Source organism: Protopterus annectens, chromosome 1.part0, assembly GCF_019279795.1.
Source record: "Protopterus annectens isolate FY-2018-M chromosome 1.part0, PAN1.0, whole genome shotgun sequence".
Classification (NCBI taxonomy): domain Eukaryota; kingdom Metazoa; phylum Chordata; order Ceratodontiformes; family Protopteridae; genus Protopterus; species Protopterus annectens.
In genome coordinates this window covers 1,615,050,640-1,615,077,913 of record NC_056725.1, presented here as the reverse complement: position 1 = coordinate 1,615,077,913, position 27,274 = coordinate 1,615,050,640, and the positions used below count along the sequence as shown (strand labels likewise).

The 27,274-nt window shown below is 43.2% G+C and overlaps 1 protein-coding gene across 1 annotated transcript in view; it reads left to right on the top strand.

Moving 5' to 3' along the window:
* The window catches only part of DDX47 (DEAD-box helicase 47), a 596,838-nt gene that overhangs the window by 561,859 nt on the left and 7,705 nt on the right, over positions 1 to 27,274 (top strand). The window contains exons 11-12 of the mRNA XM_044073445.1: positions 24,663 to 24,733; positions 24,828 to 24,957. Of these exons, the coding sequence (XP_043929380.1) occupies positions 24,663 to 24,733; positions 24,828 to 24,957 (201 nt within the window). The remainder of the gene's footprint in view (positions 1 to 24,662; positions 24,734 to 24,827; positions 24,958 to 27,274) is intronic.

The window sequence follows — 27,274 nt, the reverse complement described above, 5'->3', positions numbered from 1 at the left end:
CACTTCACGAAATATGAGCCATGTTATGTTTGCTATGCTGTTTGATCCCGTTCTTCATTTTTTACTTTGCTTTTTTCCCTCAGTCAGTGAGCTTTGTAAGGAGCTACAACCTTTATCCTATTACTTCCTCTTGTTTTTAGTAATTCAACCTGTGGGCTGCTGAATTAGCTCTTGCTTGTAGTTCAACTATCTGGACATCTTGAAAATGTTCTTTCTCGCATCTCCGTCTCATAGTATTCTGCATCTCAGAAATGTTCATAACCGATTACTTTGCGGTACCAGTAAGCATGTGCGATTACTGTTGTGTTTCAGTTCACATATCATGGCAACATATGCCTTTTCTGGTTGATTTATATATTTCTGCACAACTACCGTCACTTACTGATCAGTTATTTTAAGTGTATAGTTTTTTTTCAAAATTAAGCCCTTTTTCCTTCATTGTCTACAGCTACTGAAGAATTGCTCCTTAATCTACATTCCATATTTTCTGTTATGAGTTTGCACTGTGGTCGATAGTGATGTAGCTGAAAAAAGCAGCATGCAAAGTGTTTTTTTTTTGTTTTATTTATTTATTTTTTACATATTCTATCAATTTTGAAGCAGCTCTTACGCCTTTTCTCAAGTTATTGTTACTCCCAAGACAAAATGTAAGCATCAAGTAAATGTCCCTCGGAGCTGGTAACATACTGTCTGATAGTGGCAATTTTTCTACAATTTTTTTTTAAATTTGAGTGATAGTTTCTTATGACTTTTTGATATCTCCTTGGTATCAGACAAGTTCACAGGCAGTACTTATTTCCAGAAATGCATCATCTTACTCAATTAATTTGACTTCCTTCCCCTTCAGTAGTCCTTTAAGCTGCAATTTCTGTCAAATCCTTGCATCCAGGTAGTTAGATCCACTTAAACCATTTGAGTTTCTACAAATAACTTATTTTTCAGCTGCCATAACTGCCACAGCACCTGATGCTTTTCATTAGATCACTGTTGCAGTAGCCATAATTATGAGACATATCTTGCCAAGGATGTTGAACATCTGAACAGTCTGCAACGCTTTGGACACCTTCCTCATGCACTGTACATCTGTTCTAAGCACAGGATTATGCATTAATACAAGGGGCATGTGGGTATACTAGAAAACTGAATTTTGGCTATATGTATGCATGTAGACTTCTCATCAGCTTAACATTATCAGTGGTTGGCTTTAGCTACAGTTCAGGGCAGATAAGTACCCTGTTGGGTACCCTTCCTTGTTTCTGTAGAAATGTTGCGATAAAAATGCTTTGTCAGGAAAGGCAAATGTTCATTTGACAGATTTCCTTCAAGGCTGCTCATACTTCTGTGTTTTTGTGTAGGGGATCAGCATGATACAAGGTCCTATCAGATATACCCCCACTGAGGAAATATCTTTTGGAGATACAGTTTTAAAACATATTTTTTTTAATGGGAAGTTAAGGAGGTATCAGTCTGAGAAGAGAGATGAATTATCGGCTATGGATTCCTTAAAACCAGTTGCCATAACTCCAATGTTACGAGTCTCAGAAGATATTTTTGCTTCTGCCTCTTTTTTTTCACCCAAATCTGCAACCCCTTGACCCCCCCCCAGAAACCTGACATATTTTACAAGGTTCCTCACACACAGATTCTACCATACAAATCCACTGGCAGTGCCTGCTATTATTTCTGTGGATGTGGAGAAAATGTCCAAGGCCTTTTCTGCCTCTGACCATGTACCAAATGACAAAGAGAGCTGAACATTCAGTAGATGTAGAAAAGTGTGTGCATCTTCCACGTTGGCATTTAAAGTAGTTATTTGCCAAACTCTCATGTCAGAATATCAGATCTCATTTTGCAAATATGCAACTGACTTTATCTGACTTGACTCTTCCCTTTATGTTAAACTCTGCTTTACAAGTTACTAAGCGTTATGTGCTATGTTTGCATAGTATTGTGGACGCTGTGTCTAGGGCTGCTGCTGCAGGTATTATGTGCGATAAGATTACCGATTTTCCCTGATTGTTTTTTAAGGCCCGTTTGATAAATGCACCTATGTACAGTGGCCATTTGTTAGGGAGTTTTTCAGCTGAAGTACAAAAGAAACTGGAAAGTTGATGCAAGGATTCAAAACTTTGTGTGTATGTGTTTCCCCTATCCCAAAACATCAAATTAATTGCTCTTCCTCCTCTGGTCTATCTTTTTCTAAAACCTTTTAAATCCTACCAGCAAAATCCTATCAAGTAACGGTTAAAGAAAAAATGGGAGATTCAGAAGTGAAATGGTAGGGATCTCAAGGTCTATTCTTTCAAAAAAAAAATTAACTATCTATACCTAGTTACGTCACCCTTCCCCAGCTACCGTTCCCAAATTGCAGGCAACAAAATTGCATCAAATGCCTGAATTCTAAAATAATCAATAACTGTTACAGACTTCACCGGATGCCCCTTCATGTCTTGCAGGGGATCCCCCCCAAAAAAAATCCGTCCATTTCCTCAAATTCTGTTGGAATTATTATACTGAGGAGTCACGGATCTTTTATCCCAAAATGGTAAGAGATTTTATTCAAGATGATGTTTGATTCCAGAAAGGAAGGCACGTGGAGACCTCTTTTGGACCTCTCAAAACTAAACACGTTTCTTTTAGTAATTCAAGGTGTTCATCTTTCAAACCCCCCCCCCCCTTATTTCTCCCAAGGGCATTTCTGTTAATCTAGCTCTAAAAGATGCTTGCATGCACATTCCAATTCACAAAAAAACCACAGGCATTACCTAAGATTCTTTGCCTTAGGATTGCACTTTCAGTTTTGCCCTTCGGTATTTCTGCTGCCCCGAGAGTTTTCACAATGTGCTGTGCCCCAGTAGTAGCTTTTTGCAGACTTCAGAGCTTTTGTATTTTGCCATTTGAATAATTGCTTCATTTCATTTCCCTCTGTCTTAAGACATCCTAGCAGCTTTTTATTCACCGTTTTTCAGCATCCCAGGTTTCAAACTAAACTTTAAAAGGCCTCCTTTAAAACCCTGTCACACACAATTGTTTCTAAAATGTTTCCTAGACATCCCTGTCCCCAGCTTACCTCCCTTCAGACAAGGTGTCATCTTTCCGGCTTTACTTCGTAAGTCTAACCTATCAAACCATGTTCATAGCAGGCAAGTTCATCAAAATTCTGGGTTTACATGGCTTTGACCATTCTAATGTTTCCATATGCTGTATCCCTTAAGAGAAAAATCCAGTGATACTTTCAGTCTGTGGTCAGCATTCTGTTCCTTATCCTGTCAGATTCCATTTTTCATTTTCATCAAAAAGGGACTTTTCTGGTGGGCCAGTCCAAAATCCAGGCCTTTTTTTTTCTCCCATTTTCCTGCTTAATCACAACAGATGCTTCAGACTTTACACGAAGGGGGATCATTCTCTCAAGGCAGCAAGGTCCAGGGTGTTTGGTAAACTCATTTCAGCAACAGCCACATAAATCTGAAAGAGATAACTCTCCAAAGCTATCAAAGGTGTAAACCAACTACGGGCTCATGGACCCCCAGTTGGTAATGGACAACGCAAGAGCAGTCTGCTGTATAAACAAAGAAGGGACAAAATCCTATGCCATTTATAGATTAGCTGTCATTGCCTAGGAACTGGCAATTAAGAACATCACTGTTCAAGCCACATCCTGTCAGAGCAAAATTATAAAGCAGATACTTTGAGTTAGATCCATAGTAGACCCGTATGAAAGGCCGCTATACCAAGCTGTCCTCTAGGGCATAGTCCACTTGGGGGGGGGGGGGACTCCCCATATAGCTCTATTTGCCTCCCATCTCAACAGACAAACGGCTCATGTCCCAAGAGTCATTGCAAAAAAGGCTCGGAAAAACGATTCATTCCATCTCCCTTGGATGGGAATAGTCCTCTCTTCTTTTACCCTTTTCTGCTGACACCCAGTGTTCTTCTAAAGATCAAGAAGGAGGTGTCAAAGATGCATATCATAACCCACCTTGGCAGCCCAGGCATTTGGTCTCTCATTTCTGTGCCAGGGTGAGTGTTAAACAATACCTCACAGAATGGACTTGCTTACAGGACAAGGGATCCCTAATCCATAATAGTGTCGGTCTCCACTGAACTCTGACTCTATGAACTTATTTGCTGCCTTCTTGAACGAACACAAGCAACAGGATATTAAATACTAAAAAAAAAACATACTAAAAAATCACACTTACCTAAATAGAAACAGTTTTCTTGTTGGTGCCATAAACTGTAGGCAAATCCCCCTACCACATCTGGCTATAGATAAACCATGAAACAGGAAAAGCATACTGCATACCTGGATTTATTGGAGTCACTTGCATAGAGCCCAACACCTTACTCATGGGAGATTTTAATTGTCCTACCATCGACTAGAAAACATACATAACCACAAACATACTGACTCTGGGGATGTTCTTCTTGTTTCACTGTTGCAGTCATCACATTTGAGTTATCTGCTTGAAGGAGCCCTCAGTCGGCCTGATTATCAAAGTCTTGGGTCCTGCATCGGTTGCTGTCTCATCTTTCGTGACATCAGGGATATAAAGCATGCAGCCGACACCATCACATCAGTCTTTCTTGCCATGCGGTGCCTGAAGCAGAAACAGTTCGCAAGTGCCGGTCGGCTGACTCCTGAAATTTTCATTTTCGAGTTTCAGAACCGATGTCTTCAACTAAAGCTAAGTACCCCGTTGGGGAATCTTTTTCTTGCTTCTAAATCAATGTCAGTAAAAGTCAATAATTGTATTTCTTGTGAAAAAGCAAATACTTCATAAAGATTTTTGACCACAACGTACCTTGCTGCTGGTTTTGTGCCTTATTTAAGCAACAAACGATTCGTCGTCGATATATTTACTCTTCTAAATATTTTGGTACTCTGTTCAATTATCCAGATATGTCTTTTGTAAGCCATCTGACTACTGACATTCCAAAAAAACACAAAGATAAAAACAGAGACAGGCCGCCTTGGTCCAAAGCTGCCAACGACGCTTCTCCTAAGCCAGTCACCAGTGCGCCGGTACTCGGTGAGGTGTTTTTGCAACCCCTGATACCCGCTACTTCAGATTCGCAAGCCTCTACTGAGACCCATTCAGAGTCTGGTATGCCGCGAGATGCTTCAGCTGTGGAACCTGCAGTTGTCTCTACTTTGGATGGGTCTGGAGCCGCTGTGCAGGCACCGGCTTCTGAGGGTGTATTCAGGCCTACTGACTTGCATATTAAACCAACGCCATCTTCTTCAAGGCCTAAAACTTGAACCATGCCTAGAAAACCAACACCTGGACCGGCATGGCCAGGCCTCTATGCCTAAAAAACAAATGATACGAATGGATGAAGACCTTATTACTTTAAGCAGTGGAAGCCAGCTTTCCCCCTCTGAGACCTAGGACTGAATTTGCTTATGATACTTCTGACCAGGATTCTGAATTTTCTGTTTCCTCTGATAACCAGGATTTACCCTTATCTACCTATGAGGATTCTGATGCAGAGGACTCTATTCCCTCTACTTCCCCCAGAGGATTTTCTCTTTTGGTGAAACCTTGCATACTCTTAGGGAGCATTTTCGCTGGGAAAGCCAGGATTACTCTGATTCTAAAAAGAGGCTTAGGGATTCCTTACTCTTGCCCCCAACACAGGCCTTTAGCTATCCCTCATGTACTAGACATTGTTGATTATGCCTTTTCAGAATCTAGCTTGGCCCCTGACTCTTTACCTCCTGCTAAACATGTATGTTCCAACCACGGTTTTAATCTTCTCTATTCAGAGCCTGTGTGACATCCAGAAACGAAATAAGATAGAAAACTCACTTTATTTTTAACCAAAAAACAAAGCTTTCGGGAGTATCCCTTCCTCAGTGTTGATTAATACATTTCTAATTAAAACTGAACACATTATATAACAAATGGACAAATACCACATGACACAGCCAACCTATAAAAAACAATATATAAAAAGTCCAATCATAGTATTAAAGCTGTAGGACTCTATTTTAAAACTCTTATTAGAAAAAATACATTTTCAAAAAGACCTATAAAATATGTTTATGCTACATACATATTTTTTCTAATAAGAGTTTTAAAATAGTCCTACAGCTTTAATACTATGATTGGACTTTTTATGTATTGTTTTTTATAGGTTGGCTGTGTCATGTGGTATTTGTCCATTTGTTGTATAATGTGTTCAATTTTAATTAGAAATGTATTAACACTGAGGAAGGGATACTCCCAAAAGCTTTGTTTTTTTGGTTAAAAATGAAGTGAGTTTTCTATCTCATTTCATTTTTGGATGTCTTTACCTCCTGCTCCCTGAAAACCTGATAGATATTACAGGGTCCCCGACTCTCACAGGTTCCTTTTTAAAAATCCTACTGCAGATCCTGAGACCATTTCACAAGGACCCAAGGGCACTAAGGTTACTACTGCCAAAAATCCTACCCCCTCCGATGACTCCAGGGCGCTGGATAGATGGGGTAAAAAGGTATACACTTCTGCAACCTTGGCCATTAGGGCCTTAAACTGCCAGTTTCATATGTTAAAATATTAGCAGCATATTATTGGATTGCTTAAACAGAAAATGATGTTGATTCCTGACTGTGCTGAAAATAAGGATTTACAGGATTTAATGCATTCTGCTGAACAGGTTGGAAAACATACTTTGCAATGTGGTTTTGATTCACTAGAGGCATCTTGCAGGGCTGCTGTCACTGGGTCTGTACTTAGAAGGCATGCTTGGCTTAAGGAGCAATCTTTGCCAGATCATGTTAAAGCTAAATTGCTGGATGCTCCCTTAAATGAGGACCGCCTGTTTGACAACAAAGCAGAAGAAGTTCTTAAAAAGATGGAGGAAAAAGCTAAATCTATGCAAACTGTTAAAGATTTCCTACAAGTACAGCCTCCAAGATTTAGTAGGCATTGGCCCTCTAAGAATTGGTCCTTTCCTGCCTCTTCCAGGCCTTCAGTCCAAACCCAGAACCAGCAGAACACCCAGGCTTCAGTCCCAGGGTACGCACAGGACTAAGCAGTAGGGGGCTCCCACTTCCAAATCAGGGAGTAGTAAGACTCCCCCTATGGTAAGCTGTCTCAATGACTTAACTTTAAAAATTCCAAGCAATTCTAAACTGACTGCTCCTTTAGGGGGAAAGATTGCTCTGCAGGCAAAAAACTGGGAACTCATTACCCAGGACAAATGGGTTTTAAATATAGTTTCCCAAAGGTACAGATTTCACTTCCACACATTACCAACCCCAAATGGTTGGCCATATCTACCCCCAAATCAGTGGCCAGAGGCTCAAATGCAAGTACTCTCTCTCTCTCTCAAGCATAAAGGCTATTCAAACTGTACCAGAAGAGGAAAAGGGACAAGGTTTCTACTCAAGACTTTTCCTGGTACCCAGAAAAGACAACTCGTGGTGTCCTATCCTGGACCTTTCTATCTTAAACACCTTTTTGGTGATTCCAAAATTCAAGATGCTAACTCTTCACCAGTTGCTTTATATGCTAGCAAAGATGCCTGGTTGGCAACACTGGATTTAAAGGAAGCCTACTTTCACATCCCAATTGGGAAATCTTGCAGAAGATACCTACACTTCAAAGCAGGCTACATGCACTATCAGTTCTCTGCACTGCCCTTTGGCTTATCTACTGCGCCCAGGGTATTCTCAAAGTGCCTAGCTCCAGTCATTGCATTTTGCAGGCAAAGAAATATTCAAATATACCCATACCTGGATGATTGTCTAATTCAGACAGAAAGCCAAGACATAGTTTTGAATCATCTGGCATTTGTACAAAAGGTGTTAACGTGTCTCGGGTACACCATAAACTAAAAAAAAAAGTCACATCTGGTACCCTGTCAACAAATTATATTCCTGGGCGCAAGCTTGAACACAACTTCCCAGATGGCTTTCCTCACGCCAGAGAAACAAATTCATTTGATAACTTACTTCAGACTAATGGCCACAAAAACTGGGATATCTGTAAGGCAAATACTGCAAGCCTTTGGGTTCATGGCCTCCTGCATTCTACTAATTCCATATGCAAGACTGCATATGAGGAAACTACAATGGTATCTAAAAAGCCTATGCTGTCAACATTCTCAGGATCTAGAAGCAATGATTCCTGTCATACCTTGCCTACTGTTAGAGTTCCTTTGGTGGGCAGAGGCCTGCCACCAAAACAAGGGACTACCATTCACTCTACTCCCTGCCGCCCAAACCCTAACTACAGACGCATCAGACTATGCATGGGGGGCTCACCTGGCAGGGAAGTGCATTCAGGGCAAATGGAACCCAAATCAAATGCATCTGCATATCAATCAAAAAGAAATGTTAGCTGTACAGAATGCTCTGACAGCCTTCAAGGACCACATTCTTCAAGGACAATTAATGGTAAAGACGGACAACACCACTGTTATGTGGTACATAAACAAGCAGGGGGGTACCCATTCTTACCCCCTCTGCAGACTAGCCATGGCTCTGTGGAACACAGCCTTGAGCTACCAAGTGCTTCTACAGGCTCAATTCCTGTCAGGAAAACTAAATAGACTGGCAGATGAACTAAGCAGAAATCTTATGGACCCACATGAGTGGAAACTGGAACCAAATACTTTTAACATGTTGATAAACAAATGAGGGATCCCAGATATAGACCTCTTTGGCTCCCCCCAGAACTACCAATTGGACAAATTCTGCACAAGGACTCCCCACAGACAAGCTTGGAAAGTGGATGCTCTGTCCTTCAGCTGGAAAAATCTATCAGTTTATGCCTTTCCTCCTCTGCCTGTCCTCTCCAAAGTACTACTAAAGATCAAACGGGACAAATCAAGGACGATACTGATTGCACCAGACTGGCCACACCAGCACTGGTAAACCCCCTCTTACGCAGTGTGTCACTGCTGGCTCCATGGCACCTGCCTCAGACCCCTACCCTGCTGTCACAGTAGGAAAGCCAGATTCTGCACCCTCAGCTTCAAACCCTGAACCTGGCAGCCTGGTTAATTTCCTAATCTCTCCATTACCATCCCTCAGTAAACAAGTGTCTGATGTCATTTTGGAGGCAAGGAGGCCTAGTACTAGAAAATCTTATGCTGGAAAGTGGAAAAGATTCTGTGTCTGGAACCAAACTCAAGGGATGGGTACAGCAGCGCCCAATTTACCTCAGATTCTTCAATACTTAACTGAGATGCTTCACAAGTTCCTTTCTTTTTCCGCCATCAAAATTCACGCCTCAGCCCTTTTAGCTCATTACAACACAGAACCACCCCTCTTCTCTTATCCACTGCTCAAGCACTTCCTCAGAGGGACCAAAAACTTAAGACCACCCAGGAGAGCCCCAAATCCAGCCTGGGACCTTAACTTTGTATTGGAAAAACTCACTCTTCCTCCTTTTGAGCCAGCTGCAAGTGCAGAGTTAAAATTCCTTTCTTGGAAAACAGCCTTCCTTTTAGCAATCACTTCAGCAAGAAGGGTATCTAAATTACAGGCCCTTATGGCAGTGGAGCCTTTCATCATCTTTCATGCGGACAGGGTGTCTTCATGCCCAAGGTGGTATCCACTGTGGCTCTTTATCAGTCCATTCATTTGCCAACCTTCTTTTCTAACCCACAGAACAAAGAGGAATGGATACTGCACTCCTTAGATGTGCACAGACAATTTAGATTTTACTTGGACAGGACTAAACCTCAAAGGAAATCTGAACAACTGCTGGTGGCATTTGCTGCAGGGGCAGATGGGAAGGCTATTTCAAAGCAAACCATTTCTAAATGGATAGGCCATTGCATTCATTTATGATATAAGCACCATGGAAAACCTATTCCACAGGGGATTAGACCCCATTCAACCAGGGCTGCGTCTACCTCTACAGTCTTTCTCAGAGGTGTCCCTACCAGGGACATCCTAGAAGCTGCTACCTGGAGTTCTGTACATACTTTCACCAAGCATTACCATTTGCCAATTTTCTCTAAATCCAAAGCTGGCTTTGCCACTGCAGTCTTGCAGGGCCTTATAGCTGGTCTTAATTCAAACTCAAACTCAAACCTCACTCTACCAGAGCGTTGGCTACTTCTGAGGCTTTTTGGAAAGTGGTGGTTATTAGGTCTATCCTAGAACTGGCTCATTGACCTTCATTGCATACATTTAGTAGGCAGTTCAGGCTAGACTCATTTTCTAGCACTAGAGCAGCTTTTGTTAAAGCTATTCTACAAGGATTTCTAGACTCCGATCCTTCTCCATCCACCCTTTCTTACCAAGCTATGTCAAGCATGCCATCTCTTTTTGGCTACTGCAGCAGTGATCTAAGTCAAAAACATAGTACAGTTAGGTAAGCTAAGTTTTGATAATAGTAGATGGTCCCACCATCCCTGTTTTCTTTCAGCTCTTCTCAGGCTGGGGTGGGGTTCCCTAATACAGACTTGCCCTTCTCACATAAAATCATTTTATGTGAGTTGACTTAAATTGTTGTAGAGCTTCAGACTTCATCTTTCCTTTTGGGCAAGAAAGCTCGCCACTTCCATATGTCCCTCTTATACTTGCACATAATCTTATGCTTAGAGCAGGCATAAATGAGTGAAGAAGGCACCCAAAGCTCTATGGACTGGTTGGATGTCTGATATCCTTGATAGAATGTCCTTTATAGTTATGGTTACCACAACACTGATCTGTTCGAAGATCCACGGTCAGTGTAAGTTAATTAAGACAACTGTACTTTCCTTCTAATACGTGCTCACATATTGTACCAGAGTAATCCCAAGTTTGCCACTGGTTCTGTCTGAAACAGTCAGGGGCTGTTTCTATACTTTTTCAATTTTCATTTATGATTTTGCAGACCCTATCTAGTTAACACCTTTAATTTTCTGATACTCCAGTGAATCCAATCCCTGTTCATCTTTCATAACTCCAGCCAATCTCACGACTCATTCTGCATGCCTGTTCAACCGACTCTGGTTGCGCTGTGTTCTCCATTCTGTTCCTGACATCAGCCATTTTTTTTGCTTAATTAGCAGCATAGTGACCTGTTAGGCATGCAGAAGCTCATCCTCGACTCCAAACATTTGTAACTTTACGTACCTTTCCAGGAGGCCAGAAATGTGCCAGAAACTACTTGGAGGGCTGTGATTGTTTCCTTCATATTCAACTGAATTAAGTTACCATCATACTTAGAATACTGCTCTAGCAGCTGACTGTGGAATGTATCCTAAAATAAAAATGTAAAGAACCTTGATCTTCATATCCTAATAACTATTAGAAAGGTCTCGTGCCATATGTTACCTAGCTAAAGAACTCCCTCTATGGTTCATAGGTTGGTACTAGGCTGTCGGCCCCAGGACCTATACAAGCTTAGCCTTAAAATTCCCTGGCTATTTCTTCCCACAATATTTACTTCCCTGGGCCCCTGTCTAGCAGGGCGACTGACCTTATCCCCAGGGTGAATTTCCTATCTCCCATCCAGTCATCAAGGTTCCTTTTGAAGACGGCCAAACAGGAGCTGTGCTTGACATGTATGGGCAGTCTATTCCAGAGTCTGGGAAGTCTCTGGGTCAGGAACCTATCCCTCCAGCATGTTTCGTTTATTGTGATGACAAAGTTTAGATCCCTAGAGCTCTGAGGGATTGGGATTTCTTTAAGTGTAGCATGTCCAGCAGCTCTGGGTTTGACATGGCCTTGTATATTAAGCAGAGATTGTCTCTGAGTAGAAGATATGTGACAGAGTATAGCTGGAGATTTTTTAGACTGTCAGCATAGGGCATCTGCTTTAGGTCTGTGATTCTTTTGGTGAGGTATTTCTGTGGCCTTTCCAGTTGTTTCAGATGTCTTGAGAGGTAGGTACCAAATGTGGCGTTGTATTCTATAATGGGTCTAATGAGGGATGAGTACAGTGGGACAATTACCTCCCTTTTTCTGGATGAAAAGCCCTTAGTGATGAGGTGTGCCACATAGGATTTCCTGACTGTTGTGGCAGTGTGGTTATCGAAGGTGAGACCACTGTCCACCTGTGTCCTTAAGTCTCTTTTCACACTTTCGGTGTTTAGTGTATTGCCACCTATGTGATAATTCACAGGTACATTTTTTCCCCAAAGGGGATAACTATACATTTCTTGGCATTGAGCTTGAGCCCATGGTTCTGGCACCAAGCATCTGATGTTCTTCATCTCGCATTGCTGCAGTCATAACCTGTGGGTAGTCCGCTGTCCTCGGTCGGCCCGAATACCAAAGTGTTAGGCTGGCGTCGGTCATGGTCGCTCAGATATGACGTCAGTACGCCGTGGTACTAAAGCGCATGACCGACGCCATATCCTCGGTCTTTCTTGCCGCATGGTCCGAAGCAGAAGCAGCGTTTGCAAGTACCGTTCGGCGTCTGAAATTTCGTATTCTGAGTTTCAGACCGAAGACCAAGTTGGCTAAAGTACCCGTTGGGAATATTTTTGTCTTTTCTTGCCTCAGTTAAATCCGGATGTCAGAAAAAGTGAATAATTGTATTTCTTGTGGGAAACAGATACCTCATAGGGATTACCACTCTCTTTGTATTCCTTGCTTGGGGCCTGAGCACGACATAGTCGGGTGTCGCTTTTGTGCTAGATTTAATAAGCGCACCATTAAACACAGGTTAGATTGTGCTAGGCTTGTCTTGATGTAAGCGGTGTAATTACAATATGCCGCGGATCCTCCGGCCGCTACCGCTAAGAAGCGTAAGGAAAAAATCGTTAAAGTCCAAGCAGGATGAGTCGTCCGTTACGGACGCCGGTTCTTTAGAAACTACGGTGGAATCTGTGGATCCAGCCGAGGTTTCAGCTGAGTCTCAGGGGGGCCTTTAATTTTGCAGGATGTGGCCTCTCAGGAGTCGGGTCAGGCTGAGGGGGCTTCTCAGGTCTCTGTAGTTCCTTCTTTGCATAAGGTGGTTAGGCCTTCTACTTCTGTCACTAAGGTACCTTCCAAGGTCAGGCCTGGTTTGTCTTCCTCTGGCGTCAGCCCTAGTTCTGCAGGTTCTGTACCTAAAAAGCATATGCTGAAAATGGCAGAAGATTTGATTACCTTAATCAGGGGTTCTTTGCCCCCTCCAGATAAGAGGCCTAGGGTGGAGCCAGAGGTGGAAGGATTGGAGCATTCCTCAGATTACTGAGTCTTGACTGAAGACATTCAGGATTTTCCTCCTTATTCTGATTCAGATGCAGAGGATTCTAGTCCTTCTGCTTCCCCCCCAGAGGATTTTTCTTTTTCTGAAACCCTGCATTCCATGAGGGAGCATTTTAAGTGGGAAGGTCAGGATTTCTCAGATTCTAGAAAGAGACTTAGGGAATTTTTGTTTTTACCACAGCATAGGCCCTTGGCTATACCCCTGTTTTGGATGTTGTTCAGGATGTTTCTCTGAAGCTTCCCTTAATCCTGATTCTTTGCCTCCTGCCCCGGTCAAGCCAGACAGGTATTACAGAGTGCCTGAGGCTCATAAATATTTGTATAAGAGCCCGAGAGCTGACCCGGAAACGATTAGCCAGGGACCTAAGGGTGTCAGGGCTTCTGTTGTAAAGAATCCAGTTCCTATGGATACAGATTCTAGAGCTTTGGATAGGTGGGGAAAAAAAGTGTATACCTCTTCCACTCTAGCAATGAGGGCTTTGAATTGCCAGTTTCATATGCTGAAGTACCAGAATTTTCTCCTAAGTCAGTTAAAATCTAAGGTAGATGCTTTGGCAGAGGGCATTGAGTGTAAGGAGTTGCAGGATTTAGTTCATGCCTCTGATCAGGTGGGTAAGCATTCTTTGCAGTGTGGTTTTGATGCTCTTCAGGCCTCTTCCAGGGTGGCTGCCACTGAATCAGTTATTCGTAGGCACGCCTGGCTTAAGGATCAGAACTTGTCAGAGCATGTTAAAGCTCGAATTTTGGATGCTCCCCTTCAGTCTGAAGTTCTGTTTGGTTCTCCTGTGGAGTCAGTTTTGAAGAAAATGGAAGACAAAGCTAAGTCTATGCAAACAGTTAAGGATTTTTACAGGTGCAGCCCCTAAGTTTAGCAGAAATTGGCCTACTAAGGGATGGGCTTATCCTTCTTCTGATTTACAGTCTAGGGGCAGATCTAGGCGTGGTAGGGGCAGAGCTCATGCTCAGGGTTCTTTCAGGCCTAGGCGTGGAGTTCCCCTGCACAATCTTCAGGTGAGGGCAGGGGTCAGCCTTTCAGAACAGACCCAATGACCTGTATCTCCAGCTGCTAGATCCCTCCTGTCTGGCAGCTCCTCTGGGAGGAAAGTTGGCACTTTTCAGGCAAAATTGGCTTTTAGTCACTCAGGACAAATGGGTGTTGGACATTATAGATCAAGGCTACAAGTTTTATTTTCACACCTTGCCTCCTTTCAAAGGCATGCCAGACGTTCCTTCTCAGCAAAGGTGGAGGCTCACAAACAGATTTCTTTACTTCTAAAATGGGGGCTATCCAGGAGGTCCCTCCGTCAGAAGTAGGCCTAGGATTTTATTCTCGCCTGTTTCTTGTACCAAAGAAAGGAAACACTTGGAGGCCAATTCTGGATTTGTCTATTCTCAACACATACCTGGACATTCCAAAATTCAAGATGTTAACTTTGCAACAACTTCTGCCTCTATTAGGCAAAGATCACTGGATGGTAACTCTGGATCTCAAAGAGGCTTATCTTCACATTCCTATCAGGCCCAGCTGCAGGAGGTTCCTGCGCTTTCGGGCTGGGACTTTACATTATCAGTTCTCTGCATTGCCCTTTGGCTTATCTACTGCGCCCAGGGTGTTCACAAAGGTCCTGGCACCGGTGATAGCCTTCTTAAGGTTAAGGGGAATACAAATTTATCCTTATTTGGACGATTGCTTGATTCTGGCTCAAGACAAAGTCAAGTTACTTCACCATCTACAGCATGTTATGGCAGTGTTAAGGTGCCTAGGGTATTCTGTGAACGAAACAAAGTCCAGTCTAGTACCCTCTCAGGACATGTGCTTTCTGGGTGTGAGACTGAATACAGCCTCTCAGATGGCATTTTTGACCCCGGACAAACAAAGAAATCTTACCCTTTACTTCCAACAATTGTCTCTACGGTCCAGGCTGACTGCAAGGACAGTCCTTCAAGCCTTGGGGTTCATGGCATCTTGTATTCTGGTGCTTCCCAATGCCAAACTGCATATGAGGAAGCTACAATGGTATCTCAAAAGCGTATGGACTCAACACTGCCACGATTTGGACACTGTCATTCAGATAATACCTTGCATCCAAAGGGAATTTTTGTGGTGGGCTCAGGAATGTCACCTAAACAAGGGACACTCTGTGACCCGACCAGAGGCGAGTCAGATCTTAACGACAGATGCCTCAGACATGGCTTGGGGAGCACACTTAATGGAAAATGGGTTCAAGACACGTGGCCTGCCAGACTACATTTGCATATCAACATGAAGGAGATGTTAGCAGTCCAATTTGCATTGATGGCTTTCAAGGATCTACTTCACCCAGGACAAGTGTTGATTCAGACAGACAACACAACAGTCATGTGGTACATCAACAGGCAGGGGGGAACCCATTCGTACCCTCTTTGCAGACAAGCTATGATTTTGTGGGAGACTGCTCTCAGTTTGCACCTCACTCTTCAGGCAAGGTTTCTGCCAGGAGCACAGAACTCCTTAGCAGATGTTTTGAGCAGACAGATGGTGGATCCCCACGAGTGGAAATTGGATCCTCATGTTTTTCAACAATTGACGGTGGCTTGGGGGACTCCAGACATAGATCTGTTAAGCTTCTCCACTGAATTACCAACTGCCAAAGTTTTGCACAAAGCTGTTTCACCCAAAAGCTTGGAAAGTGGATGCTCTATCATTCATTTGGAACAACCTTCACGTTTATGCCTTTCCTCCTCTGCCTCTCCTTCCCAAGGTGCTCCTGAAGGTCAGGCAGGACAAGCCTTGCATGATTCTGATAGCTCCAGATTGGCCACGGCAGCACTGGTACCCTCTGCTGAGGAGTTTAGTACAGGAGCCTCCTTGGCCTTTGCCATTAATTCCACACCTTTTGTCCCAGGCAAGCAATCATTTCCGCAATGTCAGGATTCAGTCCCTGCATCTGACAGCCTGGCATATTCTGTTTTAGACCCTGGGGGGTCGCAGCTTCCTCAACAAGTTTTGAATGTCATTTTGGAGGCCAGGCGGCCTAGTACAAGGAAAGTTTATGCTGATAAATGGAGGAGATTTTTTCTTTGGAGCAAAACAAAGAGCTTTGATGTTTCAGTGCCTAATTTGAGTGTTTCACTTCAGTATCTTACAGAATTATTAGACAAGGGTTTGTCTTTCTCCTCTGTAAAAGTTTATGCTGCAGCCATTTCTGCTCACTATGACTGTGACCCACCATTATTCTCTCACCCTTTGTTCAAGCAATTTCTTAGAGGGGCAGAGAACATAAGACCCCAACGTAGAGCTCCTACTCCTTCCTGGGATCTCAATTTTGTGTTGGAAAAGCTCACTTTACCTCCTTTTGAACCTGCAGCTACTTCAGAGTTGAAGTTTTTGTCTTGGAAGACTGCTTTTTTGTTGGCCATTACGTCTGCTAGAAGGGTATCTGAATTACAGGCTCTAATGGCAGTTGAACCCTTCCTGATATTTCATAAGGATAGGGTCTCCCTACGATACTAATCCTACTTTTATGCCTAAAGTTGTTTCTAATGTGGCCTTAAACCAATCTATTCATTTGCCTACATTTTATGCTGATCCCCAAAATAAGGGGAAAAATGTTGCATTCTTTGGATATTCACAGGCAGTTACGTTATTATTTGAGCAGAACTAAAGGGTTCAGACAGTCCCAACAGTTATTCATTTCTTTTGCCTTGGGTTCTCAAGGAAAACCTGTTTCAAAACAAACTATTTCTAGGTGGATTGGCCATTGTATTGCTTTTTGTTATTCTCATCATGGTAAGGAGGTTCCGGCTGGAATCAGACCTCATTCCACTAGGGCTACTGCCACTTCTACTGCTTTTAAGGGAGTAGCTACTAAGGATATTTTGGAGGCAGCTACCTGGAGTTCAGTGCACACTTTTTCTAAACATTGCCATCTCCCTCTTTATTCCAAATCTAGGGCTGGGTTTGCCACTGCAGTTTTACAGGGCATGTTAGCAGCTCCTAATGCTATCTGATTTTACCAACTTCCCTTTACCTTTGCTTTGGGATTCTACTCACAGGTTATGACTGCAGCAATGTGAGATGAAGAACATAGTACAGTTTTGTGCCTACCATAAATGTAGATGTTCGAAGATCCACATTGCTGCAGTCCAATTTGCCCTCCCTCCTTCCCCTCTGTAGTTTGGGGTGGCTGTGTGGTTTGTGGTGTATCTATTGTTGCTATTTTGGTGATTGGGTATTTTTCTATTTTTGGCTATGGCCTTTCTTTTTAAGGCCTTCTGACATCTGGGGCAAGAAAGACTGAGGATATGGCGTCGGTCATGCGCTTTAGTACCACGGCGTACTGACGTCAGATCTGAGCGACCATGACCGACGCCAGCCTAACACTTTGGTATTCGGGCCGACCGAGGACAGCGGACTACCCACAGGTTATGACTGCAGCAATGTGGATCTTCGAACATCTGCATTTATGGTAGGTACAAAACTGTACTTTTCTGTAAGGCTCTTTTGTAGAATATCCACATAATTTGGGGATTCAATAATGGCTCCCACTTTGCAGTCATCTGCGAACTTTGTTAGCTAGAGTCCCTTAGTGTTGGCCTGTACTTCAGAGAAGTAGATGCCAAACAAGAGCGGTCCCCAGGACTGAACCCTGAGGTACTCCACTTGTCTCTTGTCTGGAGCTGGATTTGGAGTCTTCTACTTTTACAGTGTGGGTTCTGTCAGTAAGCCAGTTGGCAACCCATCGAGTGACGTAGGGATTAATGCCCAGCTTAGTAAGTTTATCTGTGATTCCAGAGTGGGGGATGGTGTTGAAGGCCTTGGCGAGGTCCAGATAGGCTCTGTGGACCGCCTTACCCTCATCCACAGCTCTGGAGACTGTTTCGAAGGTTGCCAATGTCTTTGTTTATAAGTTCCATGATAATACGTTCCGTGGCCTTGCAGATCAGGCTGGTCAGTTCCCAGGATCCAAGGTAAATTCCCCCCTTGTGGAGTGGGATAACTGTAGCTGTGCGCCACTCGGGCATGAAGCTGAGGTGAGGCTATGAGTAAACATGACACTTAGGTGAGGTACCAGTTCATTTTGTACTTCATATAGTACACAGCTCGGGATGTCGTCGTTCCCATGGATGCTGTATTCTTAGCTTTGGAGAGTGCGTTTTTTACCTGTGTGGCCATTATTTCTGGAATTTGGCAGTCTTTCGGTATTGATATGGGCCCTTTAGGGGGTGATGGGGGGGTGAAGTTGGCACTGAATCGATCTGCCAGGATATTGGCAATATCCTTGGGATTAGTATATTTAATGCCATTCTGTTGTAGCTCAGAGCAGATCTGAGCATTGCCATTTAGATTCTTGATATAGCTATAGAATTCTTGTGGTTGTCTGGAATATTTGGCAATTTTATTTTTGTAGCTAGCTTTGGAGGATTTTTTGAGGGATCTCAGCTTCTTACTGAGGATAGTAAGGGAGTTTTTTGCATCCTGGGATTTTCCTCTTTTCTGCAACAGTTTCTTCCTTTTGTTGTAAAGTTTGTTTATGACAGGGGACCACCAGATTGGCTTCCTTTTTTCGGAGGAGAGCATCTTGGTGGTTCTATTTGGGATGGCACGATTCATATACAAGTGGATGTGCTCGTACAGTGCCTTAGTGTAGGATTCAGCAGTTGAACTTTCAGTTCCCATCTGCATGGGTGTCATGAAGTTTGTCACTTCTGACTTCAGTAGCATGAAGTTGGCTTTGGAGAAGTTTTTTTACGGAGGTTTCCTTACTGGGGGAGGGATGTGGATGTCAAGGGTGATTAGCTTATGGTCAGACCTGACCAACGAGGGTGTGGAGCATCGATTTCCCATGTTGGTAATGACCAGGTGTAGGATATTGGAGCCCCTGGTGGAACTATGGATTAGTTGATCCCAGGGCATTGGAATTTATGAATTCCAAGAACCGTTGGGCGAAGGTGTTGGTACATGAGTAGTTTTCCCAGTTAATGGCAGGGTAGTTGAAATCACCCAGTATTAGGGAGTTTGGTTGTATCTTAATATTTTCCAGTATGTTTAGAAAGGTGTAGTGAGAATCTTGGGGCATGGTGGGGGATCTGTAGCAGGCTACACTTCTTACCTAGTGCTAATTGTACCTGGAAAATTTCAGACGCATTGTGTTGGGCAACTAGCCTGGTGGTGTTAATATCCTTGGTGAATATGGACACTCATTCATCTTTATTGTTTCGGTCCTGATTTGGTGGCCGAAAAGTATGGTCAGAGTTGTAGCCTGGTATTGCAGGGGTGCTGTCTGGAGTCTTGAACCAGGTCTCATTTACTGCACAGATATCAATGTTCTCCATTTTTAGGAGTGCCTTGAAAGAGTGCATTTTGAGGTTTAGACTTCTAGCATTGAGCAGCATTACCTTCAGATTTTGCATGCTTGTACCTGTTACAGTGGTGGTTTTGTCCTTTGAACTTTGCTTAAAAAAGGCACTGTGGGGTGGCAGGAGCCTTAGCCAGTAACCTGAATCCCAGGGGTGACCGGTGCAGATCATCTCTAGCAAAGCATTGTGGTCTGTCGATCATGTCATCCCAGGCAGACAGATACTGGATCCCCTTTAAATGACACCAGAAGCTCGGCCAGTTGTTGAAGTCGATCATTTTGTCTTTGTACTGTGGTATCTTTCTGGGTGAAGGCAGGATGCTACTCAGGGCTAGGGTCATACTGGGCCACATGATCAGAGAGCACTTCCATGTCTCTCTTCATTTAGTCCAGGGAGGTACGTCTCAAGTCATTCACTCCAAGATGGACAATGACAGAGTCATATTTGTACTTGTTGTGGAGTGACTAAGTGCATGCATTATGTGGCTGATCCTAGCACCCAACAGGCAGCTGACTGTAATTTTCTCCTTGTTCAGCCTGGTGAGTGGGACATCAGTGTGCCTGACTTAGTCACCTATGACTAAAGTGTTGGGTATGTTGTCTTGCCTTGGGGGCTGTTGTTGGGTGGCACACTGGTGTTGTGAACTATGTGACACTTTGGTTGTGACTGGTGTTTGTTTGCGTTTCAGCTTCAGAGGTCCTTGTTGCTTGGGCAGGTTGCTGTTAAGGGCCTCCACGTTTGAGAGTTTGGTGTTGCTATGTGAGGGTGGTGGTGGCGTGGGTTTAGAAGGGCTATGTGTTGCTTGAGGTGTAGTGCGGGTGTTAACCTTCTCCTCCTGATTGTCTCTCACAATCTTGGGTGGAGAGCTTTGCTTCCAGTTTGGCTATGTAAGTGCTTCTCTCGCAGGTTGTAGTGTTGGGTGGTAGGAGGAGAGGGTTGTCTGTGTACATGAGGCAATTGCTGCATTGCCCCAGTATGCCCAGATTCACCAGGTGGATAGGAGAAATCAACGGAAACTGACCCTTGGACATGCCTGGTTTGGTGCTTTTTTTTGTAAAGTACAAGAGCTGTTTTCCCTTACCTTAGCAAGGTACTTTGCAATTATAGGTTGTTTAGTGCCTATGATTAATTTCTCCTTATTAACAAGGAGAGTTGAGTGCTTGTATCAGTTTATGGCTTCCTAGTGCTTTCCAGCAGGTTTTAGAGCAAGTGCTAGCCACAGGGATGCTTAAAGGTAAGATGAAAAAAAATGGTTTATCCTAAACACTGCAGTGTGCACTAGAGGAGTTAGATGTGAAAGTAGGTTACTTAAGTTTAAGTTTTAGTGGAGAGTCACTATTTTTAATACAGCAAGATAGATAAAAGGGGTGGTCACTTTTGTATTCTGGTACTATGGAATACAGTAGGACGGTCAATAAATTTAAATAGTTGAAGGGGAGTGATTTCACAAAATGATAATTTTGCGCTTACTCACACAAGCCAGTAAAAGCAGAGAGGAAATGAGATATATGGTCAAATTAACATAAGGGGCAGGCAACTAAAGGACAGTGGTGTTTAATAACACAACAGTAACCGGGTGACAGGGTGGGGAAAAAAATTCTGCCCGACTCGCAAGAGACAGAGGTGTGGTCTCTTTTCAAGTTTTAATATGCAGTTTAAAGCAGAATACAAGTAAAACACAAGGTAAAGAAAACCAATCACAGTATTCAAAATAGAAAAAGGCAGTAAAGAAATACAACAAATAAAAAGCAAACTAACCTTTCCCTCACAGCAAAGTGTAGCAGACTCTGGGTGAGCCTTTCTAGTAAGACAAGAAAGCCACAATGCCTGTCTGAAGGAACTAGAATCACTTAGTATTGAACCCAATACCATTTTCCTAGGTGATTTAAACTATTGAACTATCCAACTATAGACTGGGAAACCTACACCACCAGTATTGCACAAGCATAGATATTCCTGGACTTTTTTCAGTGTGAATGCCTTGGAATAATTAGAGTACCCACTGTTGGAGTAACATCTTGGATTTTGTCCTTACTAATGTGGGAGCATCTTACACCATCCCTTGCATATATTAGTCACTTGTTAGGTCTGATGGTGAAGCAGTTTTCTTCTAAGTAAAGCTGAAACCAGAGATCCCTTCCACCCCAAGGTATCTTTAGAAATTTCTTTAAGACAAACTATCTACTATTAAGTGGTACATTAGCAAACTTCAAATCCCTGCCACCCAGAAAATTCCACTGAATACACAGAAGGGTACACCACCACACTATACCAGCATGTAAACAGCTGCATAGATGCAGAAACCAACAACGTTGTGGAACCATAATATATCAACAAGCTTTATACTAAAAGGAAAATAATTTTGATCAAAAGTAGAGAGTAATTCCTAGGAGCTTAATAAAATCCGTCAAATCAAGCTTGAAGCTAAAATAGGTACCCAAGCCTAAGATGATCACAAGGCATTTTTAGTTGTGTTTGTAAATACAGCAATGCACCGAGCTGATTTTGAATGATGTTACCTACAGTGAGGATAAAGATCTAGCAAACCTACTGGATGATGCATTTAGATTTAACTTTACCTCTCTCACTGTCCCTCAAGATATACTTGAAACTGGCTTTCCTCAGCTGTAACAGAAGACAGTGTTAAAAGTGCTATCAAAAGCTAAAAATACTACATCAATGAGTCCTAACAATATCACTGGATGTTAAATAGTATGAAGCATGCTTTAGCCACATCCCTAACACTGTTCAATCTCAGCCAACATGCAGGTTTTTTACCAAGCAAATTGTGAACAGTTACTCATTTACTTGCATAAGGGAGGACCTTCACAGACCCATACAATTATAGACCCATAGACCCATAAGTCTGACCACCCTCATAATGCAAAGCAGTTAAGACTTATGGAGCTAATCAGTCAGGATGTAGGGAACCTCCAAATACTTTGACTCCTCAAGGGCTGGTCAAGCGTAGTGGATTTTTTTGAAAAGTCACCAAAGCAATGGATAAAGGCAAAATGGTGTATACCACATTTAACCTGAACAAAGCTTTTGACACCATTCCTCGCTCTGCAAGAAAGCTAAATAAACTGGGAATAAAGCCCTATGTCACCCAGTGGATTGCCACCTGGTTCACAGGATGGAGGTAATCAAAAGAGGGGGAGTTGCCTCCACAGAGAGCCCTCTCACCAGTGGAATTCCCCTGGGTTTTTTGCGGGACCTCTCTTGTTTGACATCTACTTTTGTGAAGTAAAAGCCAGTTACAAAGGGGTCTGGCTGCCAACGTTTGCAGAAAACTGCAAGCTAGGAGCAGTCATTGAATCCCCAAATAACTTAGCCATCGTGAGGAAGGTTTGTCCCAAATAAATGTCTGATATCAAAGTTATGGACTAAAACTGCCAAAAATGGCAATATTGTATCCTTTGGGAAGTCATGTACCCCAGGAAACTACCACATTGACAATACGCCCCTAAGAGTTCAACCAGTTCTTTAGGATTTGGGAACTTATGCAGACAGTGACCTAACTTTTCACCAGCATTTGTCCATTGTAAGCAAGTTTTACTATATTGCTCAGCTTATAAGCAAAGGGATTGTGCCTAGATCTAGGAATTTCATTGTTCCCCTTTACTCAGCCCTCATTAGGCCAGTCATTAAATATAATGCCCCCTTTGGCATGAATCCTGTGGCAGCTGGAGTGCCCACAGAGATACCTTGCTAAAAGGATACAAGGCCCAAATAGCATGTCCTACATTGGCACAAAGCCTGTCACTATACCTGGTATACTAAAGACTGCTTAGAGATGACTTGTGTCTGACATACTAGGCATCCTTCAATCCATTACTGATGTGTTTACTGCACATCAGCAAGTCAGATAGCACCAGAAGTGACTTTGTCTAGGGCTCTAAATCTCTTCTGCAACATCAACAGAATGGTTTGGAGGGACAAGTTTATTTAGCAGAAGATACCGTTCCTCAGGAAAAGGCTCAACATCCACGTAAAACAAAGTCCATATTCAAGTTTAACTTAGATCTATGGATGCGACGCAGAAAATATACCTCAGGACTGCCCCCTGTGCTACTAATGGACAGAAGCAAAACCCAAATGCTTTATCCCATACATGGGTCCCCTCAAATTATTTATGGTATGATCCCAGTTATTCTCAGTAGGGAATGGGTAAGGCCAAGCTATAACCAAATTGGGTAGGTTATTTCAAGCACAAAAAGGGAATTTGGCAGGTCTTAAAATGACCCGTAATAGTAGCTTGCCTAGTACTTACCTATGAACCTATGTCACTTTGATAGCTGGTCACTGTCATCTTCCCATCTTTTATGGATGACTGCACTGTAAAGGTCAGTGGGTTTTGTAACTTGCTTAATGTCATAGAGGAAAGAGAACTGTACAGTCACATGTAGTGAAACCAATGGATTGGCTTCATGGGATTTGATATTGGGAAATGAAGTATGGTATGTAATTGGTACTGCACCGTCATCATCTTTTGGCTTTTCCTGGTTATGGATCGCCACAGTGGATCACCTGTCCACTCATGATTGGCAGTGGAGTTTTACAGTGTCGAGTTGCCAGTCCAAACCTTCCACAGAAGGCACACACGCACGCACTCATGCCTAGAGCCAATTTAGAGTGTCCAATCCACCTACAGCATGTCTTTGGGATGTGGGAGGAAACCGGAGCACCCGGAGGAAACCCACGCAACCACAGGGGAAGGACATGCAGACTCCGCACAGAAGGCACCCCAGCCGAGGATTGAACCAGAGAATCTCTTGCTGTGAGGCGGCAACGCTAACAGATATACAGCTGCGTTGTAAGTGACATTCTTTGTCACTATGACAGCAAGTCCAATTACACTTCTGTAGTGACGCTGTACTTTTTTATGTGGGTGTGTGATAATGTGGTACTGCTTTCTTGTGATGTAACAACCCTTTTCTTTTTATGCAGTAATCTTAGTAAACTTAAATCAACCCTATTTAACATCTGTGAAGTACTAAAGATGTAGTTTTTTGCATCTTACAATTGGCATGATTACAAGGCACAGTGATTTATGCTGATAGCACTTTCGTGTTTTGTTGTGGATGCTCTTTTTGTGCATTATCGTGCTTCAGGTGATCCATATATGGTTGAAATGGCAATTGCTAAAATTTACTATGCTTGAATTGTGTGTATGACATGTATCTAATTTCAGGACTACATCCACAGAGTGGGAAGAACAGCCAGAGCAGGTCGATCGGGAAAATCAATCACCTTTGTGACACAGTATGTTCAAAAGCATGCTATAATATCTAAATTTTCTTTTAAGTGGTAACTTAATGAGGAGTGGAAATTGAGCAGTTTGTTTTGCTTTAAACAGGTATGATGTTGAGCTTTTCCAACGTATTGAACATTTGATTATGAAAAAGCTCCCAGCATTCCCTGCTCAAGAAGAAGAGGTAATGATGCTGGTGGAGCGAGTGGCAGAAGCTCAGAGATTTGCACGGATTGTAAGTAATAATTTTGCTTTTGCCTTTAGAAACGGTCATCCTGATTACTGGCATAAAGCTGATGTTCGGTCACTTTTTTCATGGAACTTTTCTTTTTATTTAATTTATATCTTTCACTGTATTGTACTTTAATTGTGACCTTGCATTACAGGACCTTGTCAGAAAATCTGTGCTGAGTTAAAGGCTTTCCTGTTAATAGTGTAGTTTGTAGATGATGATTTAAGTTGCTGAGGCCAGCCAGTAATTTGTTTACAGTGACAAAGCTATAGTACAGAATAAGATTCATCTTGGAGTTAGTAGGGGCACATACATACATACTTAAACCATCCCACAGTCACTGATAGATGTTCATCGTGCAAACAGCTGCAGTCATTACAGATGGGTTATCCTGCCGTCAGGCGGGTCCTCGGTCGGCCGAATTCCAAAGTCTAAGTCCGGCGTCGGTTGTCGTCGCTTCTTCCCTGACGTCAGTGCAGCAGGGGTATAAAAGAGGCAACCGATGCCATTTTCTTCAGTCTTTCTTGCCACGCGGTGCCCGAAGCAGAAGCAGTTCGCAAGTGCCGGTCGGCCAGCTCCGAGATTTACGAAAGTATTTCAGCCGAAGTCTTCTTGAAAGCTAAGTACCCCGTTGGGGAAACTTTTCTTGCCTCAGACCGATGTCAGACAAAGTTAATAATTGCATTTCATGTGGGAAGCAAATACCGCATAAGGATTTCCATTCTTTCTGTATACCTTGCTTAGGCCCAGACCACGACGTCTGGGCCTGCCATTTTTGTGCTAGATTCAACAAGCGCACTATTAAGCGCCGGGCGGAGTTCGCCCTTCACTATTTTGGCAAAATGTCGTTGGATACTCAGACTCCAGTTTTGAGCAAAAGACGCAAAGATAAGGACCGAGGTCCGCACCGTCTACCGAGACCACGCTAAGGCTGACTACCGGTTCTCCGGTGCTCAGCGAGGCGCCTACGCAGCCCCTGAGTACCGATGACACTACATTACCGGTGTCTACAGTACCTGAGGTCGCAGGCTCCTCGGTTCCCCATTCCTACTGCAGATACCGACGCCACTCTTGGCGGGGAAACTCAGAATTTAGACAGGCCTGCCATTTCTCAAGGTGTCTTCAGGCCTTCCTCCTTTTCTATTAAAGCCTTCACTAAATCTAAAGCAGCCATGAAAACCAAAAAACAGGGTCCTCAGACCCCCTCTCAAATGCAGATGCTTAAAATGGCTGAGGATTTGATTACTCTTATCAGGGGTTCTCAACCCCCCTCTGCCAAAAGGCCCAGATTAGAGGAAGACTACCCTTCCTCAGATCAAGCTTCTATTACCTCAGAACAATCTGAGGACCAGGATTATGCCTATTCTCCATTCGAAGACTCTGATGCAGAGGAGTCTATTCCCTCGGTCTCCCCCCCTGAGGACTACTCTTTTGGGGAAACCCTGCTTACATTGAGGGAACACTTTCACTGGGAAGGCCAAGATTACTCAGATTCCAAGAAAAGGCTCAGGGAATTTCTTCTGCTCCCCCAGCATAGGCCTCTGGCTATCCCTCCTGTTTTAGATATATTGGATGATGTGTACACAGAAGCCAGCCTTAATCCAGATTCCTTGCCTCCAGCTCATGTTAAACCAGACAGGTATTACCGGGTTCCTGATTCTTACCAGTTCCTTTATAAAAGCCATACTGCTGACCCAGAAACTATTTCACAGGGTCCCAAGGGAATTAAGGCCTCTACTGCTAAAAACCCATTACCTTCAGAGAGAGATTCCAGAGCTTTAGAAAGGTGGGGGAAAAAGGTGTACACCTCGGCCACTTTAACCATGAGGGCATTAAACTGTCAGTTCCATATGTTAAAGTATCAACAGTTTTTGATATCTCAGCTGAAAAGCAAAATGACACAACCAGAACAACCAGATTTAAAAGAGTTGCAGGATTTGTTGCATGGTGCAGAGCAAGTGGGTAAACATACCTTGCAGTGTGGTTTTGATGCTTTAGAGGCCTCATGTAGAGCTGCTGTTACGGGGTCTGTTATATGTAGGCATGCTTGGCTCAAAGAGCAAACCTTACCAGATCATGTCAAAGCTAAATTATTAGATGCACCTCCAAAAAGATGTATTGTTTGGTGTTAAAGCTGAGGAGGTGCTAAAGAAAATGGAGGAAAAAGCGAAATCAATGCAAACAGTGAAAGATTTCCTGCAGGTACAGTCTCCACGTTTCAGCAGAAACTGACCTACAAAAAATTGGTCCTTTCCAGCCACGGACAGACCTCAAAGGGGCAGATACAGGCGTCCAAGGGGTAGAGGGCAACCTCAAGGAT